At 41.1% G+C, this 14,416-nt stretch overlaps 1 protein-coding gene across 1 annotated transcript in view; it reads left to right on the top strand.

Annotated features, from left to right (window-relative positions):
* Positions 1-3,072: 3,072 nt before the first annotated feature.
* Positions 3,073-14,416, top strand: part of ccdc170 (coiled-coil domain containing 170) — a 97,679-nt gene continuing 86,335 nt past the window's right edge. Inside the window, exons 1-2 of the mRNA XM_059986336.1 lie at positions 3,073-3,279; positions 8,975-9,051. Coding sequence (XP_059842319.1) covers positions 3,154-3,279; positions 8,975-9,051 — 203 coding nt within the window. The 5' untranslated portion in view covers positions 3,073-3,153. The remainder of the gene's footprint in view (positions 3,280-8,974; positions 9,052-14,416) is intronic.

The following is a 14,416-nucleotide window of genomic DNA, read 5'->3' as shown; positions in this document are numbered from 1 at the left end:
TGACTCGTTGAGTTCCTCCAGCATTTTTGTCTTGCTTCAGATTCCAGCACTCTGCAGAGAGTGGTGCAGACAGCCCAGCTCATCTGTAGATGTGAACTTCCCAATATTCAGGACATTTACAAAGACAGGTGTGTAAAAAGGGCCAAAAGGGTCTTTGGGGACCTGAGCCACCCCAACCACAAACTGAGGGCCCACATGCTGACTGAAAACATCTTAGACCTGATGGAAAGGCCCACAAGCAGCACCTAACTTAATTGAGTCATGTCACAATCTCTGCTGATAGAACTCTTGAGAAACCCTTGTCATGAAACGTTGTTGATCAGAAGCTTTTATGAACTGTTATAATTGAAATAAATACTTTTTAAAAATTGTCACCTAAAAACACTTTCAGGTGATTGATAATTTTTTAAAGTAATATTTTATATGAAACGCATAACTTACTTTCATTGCAACACTAAAAGTTGTGTTGGAGTGGAAAAGCTGAAGGATTCTATGTCAGGTCAACACTGGTACAATCTGTCATCACATACTGAGTAACTGCTGGAGTCCAGTGGTCAGTGTATTGTTGGATTCACTGCTGAGAATCATTCTAGTAAGTTTGGGAATAAGTTAAGTTTAAATATATTTGCACCAATGTTTTAACTTACGTTGTATTTATCAAGGTAAGTGGTGGCAGTTCACAGTGGAAACGGCAGCAAGATTTGGTCCAATAATGCCAAACTGACTTACCATTAAGAGGCTTTAAATGCAAGGTAGCAAGGACACTAACAATCACAAGGAAGACCCCCTGCCAGGGGTTGGGAGAAGAAGGATCAATTATTTGGCCAATGGGAGCTCCCATATTTCAGTGTTATAAATTGGAGAAGTGGTATAGAGAGAACAGTAGAATTCAAGTTTTAAGTTGTTAGTCCGGGATCAACATAGATACTTGTGCAGAGACAATAGAGTGCAGGCTTTGATTAATTAAGAGTTGTGTAGTGAATTGCCTAACCTAGATCAGTGGATAATAGTCAATAGCTGCTTGCAATTTACAAAATAAAAACCTGAAGGCTAATTACAAACCACCTGAACTTTTTTTTTCATTTACAATAAGAACTGAGGCCTGGTTCTTATTTCAATTAATATCTGCTATATTTATGTAACTCCAAAATACTCCCTAACAAGGGATATGCCTACATATAATATTTCACAATTATATGTTGGGTATAATGCTAAGGTACCTTTATACCAATATGCTTATACAAAAGATTTGCTAATCTGTAGAGCAACCCTTTCATTTAGCAGGTAGATAAATTATACGCACACACCTCCAATGAGCATAAAACCTTTGGGCTAGATTACATGCTCTATTCTGTTGGGTCTTTTGGGAAATAAATGAAATTGATCAAACTTCCTACAGAGTTAAGGAAACCGTTGAGTAAGTTCATAATCCTTCCTAATCTTCTTCATTCAAAATGCATATTCAGTGATGATAGAAAAGAGCTTGACGCAACCACCTTGAAAAGAGAAAGTTTGCATTTATAAAAGGACAGCAGGTCATTTGTGTACAAGTCTCTCGAGCCATCATTCATCTGGTCATACTGATGTTGACAGAACAATATATATTGACTGGGTCCTGGGAAAGTTCCTGAGCACTGCTAGATAATCAGATTGAATAGGACAGAAGGTGGGAACTCCCATGGTACATTATGATGCCTTGTTGACACCACAGCCAAGAACACTCACCAGTGCCTCTACTTCCTCAGGAGGTTGAAGAAATTTAGCATTATCCCCTCTGACCCTCTTCAAGTTTTATAAATGCATCGCAGAGAACATCTACCTGGATACATCATGGCTTAGTGTGCTCTGCCCATGTTAATACAGCCCACCACACCACAGAAACCAACCTTTTCACTATGGACTCTGCCCACGCTTCTTCCTGCCCCAGTAGAACAGTTAGCATAACCAAAGGTCCCAGTCCCCCTGGACATTCTCTCTTCCCCCCCTCCACCTCCCATTGGACAGAAGATACAGAAGCCTAAACGCACACACCACCAGGCTCAAGGACAGCTTCCTTTCCATTGAGTGGTCCTCTAGAATGATAAGATGGACCCTTGACCACACATTGTGACCTTACACCCTGTTGTATACATGCACTGCACTACCTCTGTGACTGTAACACTTTATTCTGCAAATTATTCTTACCTTGTACTACCTCATTGTTGTAATAAATGGTTCTGTATGGAAGTTTTTTACTGTCCCTCTGTAAATGTGACAATAATGAACCAATTGTCAGGGCAAGATTGATGTAAGAAGTGAAATTGGGTCAATTAATCTTATATTTACCAGAGCTTAGAAGAATGAGAGAAGATCTCACAGAAATGTACAAAATTCGGACAGAATCTTTTTTACTAGTTTTTTTACAAGCTAGTAAACTATTTAAGAACTTTTAAAAAGCCATTTATTAATGCTTTTTGGGAGGGTGATTTTAGATGCATATCATATTTATACTGAGTTAAATACTGTATGTAATTAGTTTTGCTACAATAAGTGTATGGGACACTGGAAAAATGTTGAATTTCCCCTTGGGGATGAACAAAGTATCTATCTATCTATCTAGAATCGGACAGATTGCACACACAAAAGGTGCTCCTGATGGAGAGAATTAAGCGTCACAATCTAAGGATAAACTGTAAAAAAAAAATGAGGCAGAGATGGGATGAAATTTCTTCACCAAGAGAATGGTGGAATTCTCTACCACAACAGTAGAACCGAAATCATTAAGTATGTTCAAGAAGGAGTTAGATATTTATCTGTTACAAGGATATGGGAATTTTTGCTGGAACAGGGTACTGAATTTCAGCAATCAGCCAAAATCATATTGAGTGGTAGAGCAGGCTTGAAGAACTGAATAGCCTGTACCCGCTCTAGTTTTTATAACTCCAGACCCCACACTGTGCTTCCAAACATTTTCTATTCGCGCCAGCTGTCCAGTGACCTCCCACTGCTCTTGAAGGAATCCCAGCCCCGTGTGAACGCTGCATCGTGCTCTGGCTCCACCTTGAGGTCCAGTTACAAAGCGTTGCCCCGGGAAACCCTGGTAACAGTGCGGCCGGACAGATCGGTTCCCGAGGGATTACTTTAAATCTGTCGGCGCAGGAAGGCAGGTTCCCGATGTCCTTCTCCAGAGGGATAGACTCGGGCTCTGCGGTCCCGGAGCTGATCGATGTCAACAGTAACCGGGCGCTGCGCTCGCTGGCGTGGACGGGCGCCCCGGCAGCCGGTCGCCCTGTGCCTGAGGTGAGTGACCCTCCCGGCCCGGGCCAGGGGGAGAGAAAATGAGGGCTGTGACCTTATGAAAGCCACCTTGTGTTTGGCTCCACCGACCATTTCTTTATAGTAACTAAATATGATCAGGAACTTTTTGTTTTAGTTCGTTGACATTCAATTTAGCATTTATCACTCCGGAAGCAGTTCCCTTTATCATTTCCCGAAGCAGTTAGGAACCCATCACTTGGTGGGGGTCTGGAGTCAAGAATCGGATGGGAACAGGTAAGAAGGCCAGTGTAATGGAATTTAAACTCCTTAATATCTGACCTTCCATGTTCACCATACTGGGAGCATCGATAATGGCTGGGGACACGCATCTTGTAGAAGACACCGCCCCAAAGAAGGCAATAGCAAACCACTTCTGTAGAAAAATTTGCCCAAGAATAATCGTGAATGGTGGTAATGGATAGAGAAAGGAATGGAGCCGGCAGTTTGGGTGGGGGAGAGTGAGTGGTCTTCCACACAGGCAGTGATCCCTCGCAGATTAGGGGCGGATGGAAGACATGATCGCCCATGTCATACCACATGGCACATAATGATTATGATGAATTGGGAGAGGCACCTTCACTGAGATAAAAGAAAATGAATGTTAATAGGTTAACTATAAAGTAGAGAGGATAGACAGGGAAGTATGTTTGTACCTTTGCACAGTGATGTAAAATAAGTGATTGATAGCTGGCAATGTTTATTGCACTTTTCCATCCAGGGGATAGATACAAAAACCCCGGGTGCATTGGTCATGGTCATGTAAAACACCAATGGTTCAAGCTTCGTTCACTGCAACATTGAATAAGACTATAATAAGAAATAAGCTAGAAAATTATGTCAACTAGTCAAAAGTCAGTTGCTAGAAGGTTACTGGAATTTGTTGAAGGACTAAACATTTAGACAAACATAATACATACATGTATTGAGGAGGAACCAAACTCAGTAGATTAGTTTGGTTCTATGGGTATTATTTATATGGACTTTCAGAAGGTGTTCATTAAAGTTCTGCATAAGATACTGGTAGCAAAACTGACAGCAGGCAGAATTAGGATCCACCTATTTACTCGGGTAGGAAATTGAGGCTGGGACAAGAGACCGGGAGTATGTAAGCCATTTGGTGTAATGCGCTAGTGGTGTCATCCAGGAATACGGTAGATGTCAACGACAGAATTGAGAGTCATTATATAAAAGCTTGTGGATGACATTATCTTGAGCAATAAGTAATGCAAGCATTTTGAAAACTGAATAACTTGGCTGAAAGCTGAAAAGGGACCTTGATAGCTAAAGTGGGCAAAGCGGCTGATGGAAATGAGTAGGACATGTGAGGGCATACCCTTGGGTAAGTCAGGACATGAAAGCTGGATCAAAATATGTTGTGATTGGCAAGAGCTAATAACTGAGGATACAGGAAGACTCAGAGAGAATGTGTAGTAGTGTAACAGTTAGCACGTGTGTTTGTGGTTCAATTCGCACTGCTACCTGTAAGGAATTTGTACATTCTCCATGTCACCACATGAATTTCCTGCCACATCCATTCCAAAGGTGTATGGGTAATAAATTGTGGGCAGCTCTGTTGGCACTAGAGCATGGCAACCCTTGCAGGCTGCTCCCAGCATGATCCTTGGACCCAAACGACTCATTTCACTGTTTGTGTTTCAATATACACGTGACAAGTAAAGGTAATCTTAGAAGTGAATCTTAGTGGAAAGTTACAAGAAAGTAATGAAATAGGCTAATAAACTATTGGCTTTCATGTCAAAAGTTTGAAGTGCAGAAAGTTGTAAGTTCAGTTCTGACTATACAGATTCTTTTTGAATTGTTGCATTCACCCGTTGCATGCAACAACCTGTCTCTGAATGTGATCAAAACAAAAGAGATGGTTGTTGACTTCAGGAGGGCACGAAGCGATCACTCCCCGCTGAACATCGATGGCTTCTTGGTAGAGATCGTTAAGAGCACTAAATTTCTTGGTGTTCACCTGATGGAGAATCTCACCCGGTCCCTCAACACCAGCTCCATAGCAAAGAAAGCCCAGCAGCATCTCTACATCCTGTGAAGGGCTGAGGAAAGACCATCTCCTACCCCCCATCCTCATCACATTCTACAGGGGTTGTATTGAGAGCATCCTGAGCAGCTGCATCACTGCCTGGTTTGGAAATTGCACCATCTCAGATCACAAGACCCTGCAGCGGATAGTGAGGTCAGCTGAGAATATCATCGGGGTCTCTCTTCCCGCCATTACGGACATTTGCACTACGCTGTATCTGCAAAGCAAACAGCATTATGAAGAACCCCATGCACCCCTCATACAAACTTTTCTCCCTCCTGCCATCTGTGAAAAGGCACTGAAGCATTCGGGCTCTCACAACCAGACTATGTAACAGTTTCTTCCCCCAAGCTATCAGACTCCTCAATACCCAGAGCCTGGACTGACACCTTACTGCCCTGTTGTCTTGTTTATTATTTATTGTAATGCCTGCACTGTTTTGTGCACTTTATGCAGTCCTGGGTAGGTCTGTAGTCTAGTGTAGTTTTTTTTCTGTGTTGTTTTTTATGTATTTCAGTCTAGTTTTTGTACTGTGTAATGTAACACCATGGTCCTGAAAAAAACGTTGCCTCGTTTGACTATGCACTGTACCAGCAGTTAAGGTCGAAATGACAATAAAAGTGACTTGACTTAACTTGATTCAGAACAGAGTGCAGGGGCTTATAGTCCCTGTAAAGTAGAAAATTAGGGGGCTACATAATTGAGATAAGTAAAGGTACTGATAAGGTAAATGGGGTGTTTTTTTTTCCTTCTGATGGGAAGTACGGAACAAACAGCGTAAACTTAAAATTTGAGTGTGATTACTCAGTGTGATATCTGAAAGACCATTTTTTCACAAAAGGTTAATGAAAATCCAGAAGATTTTTGCTCTCAAAACCGTTTTAGGCTAGATTTATTGTAAATTTAAAATATTAAATAGGGTTTGGAATCTATATGGGAAGGCTAAAGGAGGATGCAGAAAGGCTTGTAACTGTGAAGCAGTTAAAGATTTTATAAATACCTGAAATATATATGGATGCTTACAGAAAGTGTAAAATGATTTACACACAAAACACTGGAGGAACTCACCAATCATAAGAACATAAGAACATAAGAGATAGGAGCAGGAGTAGGCCAATCGGCCCCTCAAGCCTGCTCCACCATTCAACAAGATCAGGGCTGAACCAATCTTAACTCTAGTTATCACCGAATCCCACAAGGCAACAGTGCCAACCAACAGGGCACCATGCCGCCCATTTTATTTTATTATTCATCCCGCCCAAACCCATGAGATCACCTGGGGGAAAAAAAAACGATTTGCCAATTGAGGAGAAAAAATCTGGAAAATTCCTCTCCGACCCATTCAGGCTATCGAAAACTGGCCCAGGAGATCACATGGCTGATCTAAACCTAGCCTCATGTCCACTTACCTGCTCGCTCACCGTATCCCCTAATGCCATTTTTATCCAGGAAAATGTCTATCTCCGTTTTGAATTTATTGAGTGTATTAGCTTCCACAGCTCTCTGGGGCAGTAAATTCCACAGCCCCACTACCCTCTGAGTGAAGAAATTTCTCCTCATCTCAGTCCTGGAACGGCATCCCCTTATTTTAAGATTATGCCCCTAGTCCTAGTTTCACCCATCATTGGGAACATTCTCCCCCGCATCCACCCGATCAAGCCACTTCACAATCTTATATGTTTCAATAAGATCGCCTCTCATTCTTCAGAACTCTAATGAGTAGAGTCCCAATCTACTCAACCTCTCATCATACATCAACCCACCCATCCCCGGAATTAACCTAGTGAACCTTCTCTGCACTGCCTCGAGAGCCAGTATGTCCTTTCTTAAATATGGACACCAGAACTGCACGCAGTACTCCAGGTGTGGTCTCACCAATACCTGGTACAACTGCAGTAAGACCTCCCTGTTCTAATACTCCATCACTCTAGCAATAAAAGCCAGCATTCCATTGGCCTTCTTGCACTTGCATACTAACTTTTTGTGTTTCCTGCACCAGGACCCCCAGATCCCTTTGCACAGAGGCACTTTCCAGTTTCTCTCCATTTAGGTAATAACTTGCTCTATTATTTTTCCTGCCAAAGTCACACTTAAATATAATACTCACACTTGTCAGTATTATATTTCATCTGCCAAATGTCTGCCCAATCACTCAGCCTATCTATTTCCCCCTGCAGGGTTTCAATGTCCTCCACACTCATTACACTCCCTCCCATCTTTGTGTCATCAGCAAACTTCAATACGTTGCACTTAGTCCCTTTCTCCAAATCATTAATATAGATTGTAAAGAGTTGGGGTCCCAACACCAACCCCTGCGGAACACCACTAGTCACCAACTGCCAGTCTGAGAATAAACCATTTATCCCAACTCTCTGTTTGGAGGGGAGTAAGTTGGTGTTTCGAGCTGAGACCCTTCATTAGGACGGGAGAGGAAGGAAAAAAAAAGCCATAATCTTCCCCCTTCCTTTCCAGTCTTTATGAAGGATTATGATGATGAATCTCTTACTATCTTTCCTTTCAGTTAGTCCTGACGAAGGGTCTCAGCCCGAAACGTCGACCGTGCTTCTCCCTATAGATGCTGCCTGGCCTGCTGTGTTCCACCAGCTTTTTGTGTGTGCTGCTTAATGAAGGGTTGGGCCAAAACACCGACTGTTTATTCCCCTCCATAGATGCTGCCTATCTTGCTGATTTCCTCCAGCATTTTGTATGTATTGATCAAGATTTCCTGTATCTGCAGAATCTTGTGTTTGTAATATAATTTGACCACGGAGTATTTTTGACAGATTGTAAGAATGAAGGCTTGTATTACACTAGTTCAGTAAATTTGTAAAGGCCCTTTGGTATAAGTTTACTTGCCTTTAGTATTAAAGCACACTCAGCAAGTTCTAGTGCATGAAATTGTATAAGAAGTCATTTGAATTGTCTATGTAGTTTGCTAGGGGAGTTTTCATCACATAGATAGTGGTGATAAGGTACCTCATGCACTGATTAAGTTTATTTTTCAGAGTAAATTGTTCTTTACTTTTATTTTCACCAAACGATCCTAGAGCATACAATCATCACAGTGATATTTGTTTCATGATATATCAAATATCACGAATTAAATATCACTGTGATGATTGTACGCTCTAGTATCAATAGTTTGGTGACAATAAAAGTAAAGTAAAGAACAATTTACTCTGAAAGATAAACTTAATCAGTGCATGAGGTACCTTATCGCCATTCAGAAGTGACTGAATATAGAAGTCAATTGTACATGCCAAAATTCAACTACTTACTGCATGCTCTCCCTATCTTGGGCCAGAATATTATCATCATCTTTACTTTAATTCCAGTGTGATTAAGGGAGACTTGGCTGTAAGTCAGGTGGATGATGAGTGCCCCACTTCCCAGAATTAAGTGCAGCCATTCCCCACACAGGGGGTAATAGATGGTAATAGTGGGTAATAGTAGGTAATAGTGGGTAACTTTTGTACACAATCAAATTTACTTTGCTTTAGAATTATAGTTACTGTCAGCACCTCATTTGATTTAATCTGGGATTCCAGGTTTTTAGTGATCATAAACCAGTAGTAATTTATTACACTGTGAAAGAGGTCCACCTTAATAATTGCCAGATTAATGTTTCAGCTGCAAGAGCAACTCAGTGCAATGAAGAGGCAACTGGCCGAGAAGGAGGAGTTAATTGCTACCCTCACTACTGGGAGGTAAGAGTACAGTACCAAGAAGCATGCTGTGAGAATGCATTTGCTTGAGCACACTTTTGTATTTTTGGGATAACATAAAGGTACAAAGACGGCATTTGTGTAATGTATTTCAGAATTTCAGGGTATCCCATGACATTCTATAGTCAATGAAGTACTTTTTAATGAAGAAACCAAATGCAGATTGGATCATTTCTCTACGGAACACTTCCATTAAATTGGCTTCCAGTTGCTTATCAGTTTCAATCTCCATCCCATTCCCACTCTGGTCTGTGGCTTCCTGCATTGTTCCTACAAGGAACCTCACCTTCCTCCTAGGCCCACTGTAGCCTTTGGGACTCAATACCAAATTCAAGAATTTCAGATGACTTGCTCTTTTTCTGTTTTTTTTTGTGCTGGTCGGTTCTGTTATAGGTTTATCCATCTGTAACATTCGGCTATAAGTTGACCTGTGATATTTTAGGGAGGTGCGGCTCGAAGGGCCTATTCTGGCCCGTATCGCTAAATAAATAAATAAATAATGCACCCACAGACACTACCTGACATTCTGGGCACTTCCACCACTTTTATTTTCAATTTCAGGTTTCAGTATTAGTTCTGGCATGTATTTCACAGCTGCTATGTGACCTTTTGTTTCTACTCCTTCTCACTACCCTCATTAATATCTCAACTAAGCAGAGGGATCACCTCAACAATCTAATCTCACTTTATCAGAGGTATTCCTTATGTTCTCTCCATCCATCTCTTACCTTCTCTGTAACTTAAAACCAACTTGCTTTCTCACTTTCCCAGCTCTTCCTGCTCTGTTAACTAAATTTTTTCTTGCCACCAATGCTGCCTGACTTACCAAGTGTTCCCTGCATTTTATTTCAGATTTTTGGCATCCGCAGCTTGCTAAATACTTTTGAATGCTGCTGTAAAATGGGAGCTGCTACATCCAATTTGCACATAGCACTGCCATGCAGGCAGCACAATAACCGGGCAGTCTGCTTAATGATAAACACAACAGGTTCTGTGGATGCTGGAAATCCAAAGCAACACACACAAAATGCTGGAGGAACTCAGCACATCTTTGGAAATGGATACATAGTTGATGTTTCAGACTGGACAGAAGGGAGAAGACACCAGAATAAAAAGCTGGGGATTGATTGATAGAAAGATCTTGGCCCAGTCTTATTATTTATTTATTGAAATGCAACATGGAATAGGCCCTTCCTGCCCTTCATGCTGTATCTCAAGCAATCCCCTGATTTAATCCGAGCCTAACCATGGGACAATTTACAATGACTAATTAACCTACCAACTTGTATGTCTTTGGACTGTGAGAGGAAACTGGAGCTCTTGGAGGAAACCCACGCAGTCATGGGAAGAACGTAGAAACTCCTTACAGGCAGTGGTGGGAATTGGGCCTGGGTCGCCTGCACTGTAAAGTGGTGTGCTAACAACTATGCTACCTTGCGGTAATGGGGAGAACTCGTATTCTCTTTGTTGAATTGGGATCTGGATTTTTTAAAAACAGGTAACGTTAAAAAATGAGGCATAATATCTCTTCCAAACCACACCCACTCTGATGGTATAACACTCTCAATGTCACTGGACTGTAGGCCGAGGTTATGGCATGAAGTTGTAGGGGAGGGACCTTGGAGTTAGGGAACCAGTATGCAGCCCCTGATCCATGACTGACACCTTGTATTCCAATCACACAGCTGATTCCTCATTGAATTAAGGTTTTAGTCATTGTTGGGTAATAGAATCCCTCATATCTGAAAGATTAAAGTGCTCTACGTAGGTTTTAATTGGTTGATGACATAATGGGGCATGGGGAGTGGGTTGCATGAAGTGTGAGCTTTATATGGTGAGGTGACTGCTGCCAGTATGAGCTGAAACATCACAGAATTGGGTGAGAATATGGCACATTTAAAGGAGCTGGTATATATTCAATACTGATGTATAGAGGTCTATCCGTATTGGAATTCTTGTGTGCAGTTCTGTTTGGAGACTGCATATGTTAAATAAAATACAAACCTATCATGGAATCATAACCTATTATCAACTGGTGCTTCATTCAATATCTTCTTCATTCTGATCTTAAATTGTGTCGGTTCTACTTCTGTTGACTATGTTGGGATTCCTCTGTGCATTGAAGATACTTTAATAACTTAGTTGCATTGCTTTGATATAATGCAGAAAACCTGAGAAAGATTTGTTTGATTCCGTGGTTTTTGACTGTCAGGTGACATATTTTAGTACTTATATGATGCCAGAAATGGAATGTGGATATTATACAGTATCATAAAGTTGCAGTCAACAGAAGTCTTTGAATACCGTGCTCTTTTCGGTCTGACAAGGAACTCGAATATCATGCCATTTCTCCAAGCTCTTCATGACAAGTTATAGCATTACTTAAATACAAATTGTTGTTGTAGTTACTTCATAATCTCTGTTGCTGTATACGTAAATAGCAACCATTAGCACAAAGCCAAGTCCCACAAACAGCAGATGAGATGAATGACCTGTTAAATACGCAGTTTCAGATGGTGGCAGAATTCCCTCATTGAATCTTACGCATTAACCTAAATAGGCAGATCAGCTGGGCTAACACGAATCTGGAAACAACACTCCCTCAATAATGTGTGTGCCCTGGTTTCCCGATCGGAGCATAAACCTGAATTCTGACTCATGGAGAGGATGCCCCTTAATATAATTGAGAATGCAAAAGTTTTGAGCAGAAAGCTTTATGGGAACTTGCGTGCGTGCGTGCGTGCGTGCGTGCGTGTGTGTGTGTGTGCACGTGTGCGTGCTTGTGTGTGTGTGTGCACGTGTGCGTGCGTGTGTGTGTGTGTGTGTGTGTGTGCGCGTATGAGATGTGGTGGTTTGGTTCTCATTATGTTGGCTTGGAGTGTGTGATTAAGTTGCTTTTCTCTGCAGTACATATAGAATAAAGTTGATTTAATTATGTTTGTGGACTGCAATACCACACTCTGTTGGGATGCTGTGATGCGACGAATGGGTACAGTACCCCAAATCTACTGTGCAATATTGCATATTTGTGGGGATCATTATCCATATTTAATATCACTTCAGAAAATAAATCAATGAGGCAAGAAGTTGCAAAGCAACTTATAAATTTCAGAATTGGACAATCAAAGTCATCACCCCATTAGCAGAACGTAAATCTCCAACCAGCAATTTGCCTTCAGCACTGGATAAATCTTGGTAATAATGGTTGGTTGACCAGCTGACTGTGATTATTGCACGTTATTTTTGGAAGGTGGTTTGATCGGTGATCCACTGAGGTAAGGCTTCCACAGCTTCTGTGCAAGGGAACACCATTTCCTTTATGTTCCTCTGAAACAACACAACATCTGAAAATAAATATATTTCACTATTCTTTCTTTCCTAATAGGTCAAAATTCAGTGGTTAATAACAATACATTAGTGCTTTCACCAAAAGATTGTTGTAATTGAAGAAGACATTACTCCCAAGGGCAAACAGGCATAGACAACTATTGCATCACACATAAAATACTGGAGGAACTCAGCGAGTCAGGTAGCATTTATGGAAAAGAGTAAACAGTCTGAGGCTGAGACCCTTCTTCAGGACTGAGAAAGAAGGGGGAAGAAGCCAGAATAAAAAGGTGGAGGGAGGGGAACTGGATGGTGATAGGTGAAGTTAGGTGGGTGGGAAAGGTCAAGGGCTGGAGAAGAAGGAATCTGATAGGAGAGGAGTGTGAACAATAGGAGGAAGGGAAGGAGGAGTGGACCCAGGGGGAAGTATCCGTAGATGCTCCCTGATCTGCAGACTTACTTATGTTTGTGGTAGATAACCAATCTTGACCTTTCAAGTGATGTAGATATGCACATAATGAATAATAAAAAAAACAATGGTTTATTTTAAATACACACTATAAGAACAGAATCAGGAGTAGGCTACATCAGCCTTCAAGCCTGCCCCATGATGATCATGGCTGATCATCCTCATCCAACTCGATCTCCTCTTTAGTACAGTTCCTCAACTCCCACATCCTTCGTAAGTTTATCCACCTTCTTTTTAAGGAGATGCAATAACTGGTTGGGGTAGAGAGTTCTTTACATTCATCACCTTCTGTGAGAAATCTATGACTATTGAAAGAAGCTCAATCTAGTTCCAACCTACTCTTCCCATTGCATGAAAAGTGATGGGGTTTCTACAGGATTACATGGTTGAATGTCACTGCAATGTTTGGGTGTGACCATTATTTGAAGCTAATGGTATTCAGATTATACAGTTCTGTCATCTACTTCAATGTATCTAATCTGCGTCCCAGCCTGGAACCAATTGTTTGTCATTCTAATTTAAATTAAAATAATAAGAAAACTGGGATTCCACCCTATATTTTATCTGTTTAGAGCTTTGAACCATATTTTCTTGGAAGTTGGGTGGGTGAACATTCACAGCATGTCATTTTATTAAAGCTTTTGGATTAATTGTAACAGCAAAGAAAGTAATGGATGAACAAATGAAACGAGCATCATTAGGAAGTACTTGCTTGTGTGGCACAGTGGCTGCCCAACACTCATTATCTTATGATGGCATTGGCAAGGATTAATGCTGACCCACGTACCCCAGCTGAGAGTAATCAGTTAGCTGTGATGCACCACAACCCGTTCGTCCGTCTTTAGCACAGATTGTAAAGTTACTCCAGTCCAATCCTACAACTGGCACAACTTCATTATTTAACAACTTCCCTGGTTCATTTAAACAAATAAATCTCCCCATGGGGAGGGAGGGAATCCAGTGATTCCAATGAACGTGCTGTGCACCAAAATGCAATTCTTCGTGTGGTCAGTCTAAATGATTTAATTTCATGGGTTGATTCACAGTCAACGGTGAACATGTTCAAATTAATAGGATCACAGTTAAAGGACGTAAAGGAGGTGAATCAAGTCAGATTATTTTCTGGCTCATGCTCTGCTCCAGTCCTGTATCATCTTCCTGACACATCCAGTTAGATGGCACTCAAAATAAGTGCACTACATATAATAAACTTCATTTTGCTCTATAATCCCTTCAGAATAATACCCTATCAAAGGGCTCCAAGGAAGATAGACACTGTTTTAGTTATAAAACTACACAAAGGTGGCAATACTTAATAACATGCAAACGCTGTGTTGATTTATTCAACTGTTTCTGAAGCAAATTCTTTTCATGAAAAAAGTTATGTGTTGCTAGCCTTTTCTGGGCTGAGTTTGACATGTGATTTATGAATTAACCGTTGCAATTTCTTAATGAAGAGTTCATTTTGATGCTTGGCCAGGACAGTTCATAGAACAATGAACAAATGTGTCCATTTTGTTCAAGGAGACATGACTTAACTAATGTAAAAGC

The sequence above is a fragment of the Hypanus sabinus genome, chromosome 12 (assembly GCF_030144855.1).
Source record: "Hypanus sabinus isolate sHypSab1 chromosome 12, sHypSab1.hap1, whole genome shotgun sequence".
Taxonomy (NCBI): domain Eukaryota; kingdom Metazoa; phylum Chordata; class Chondrichthyes; order Myliobatiformes; family Dasyatidae; genus Hypanus; species Hypanus sabinus.
Note: the sequence above shows the minus strand (reverse complement) of the source record. Positions and strands in the feature narration are given on the sequence as shown.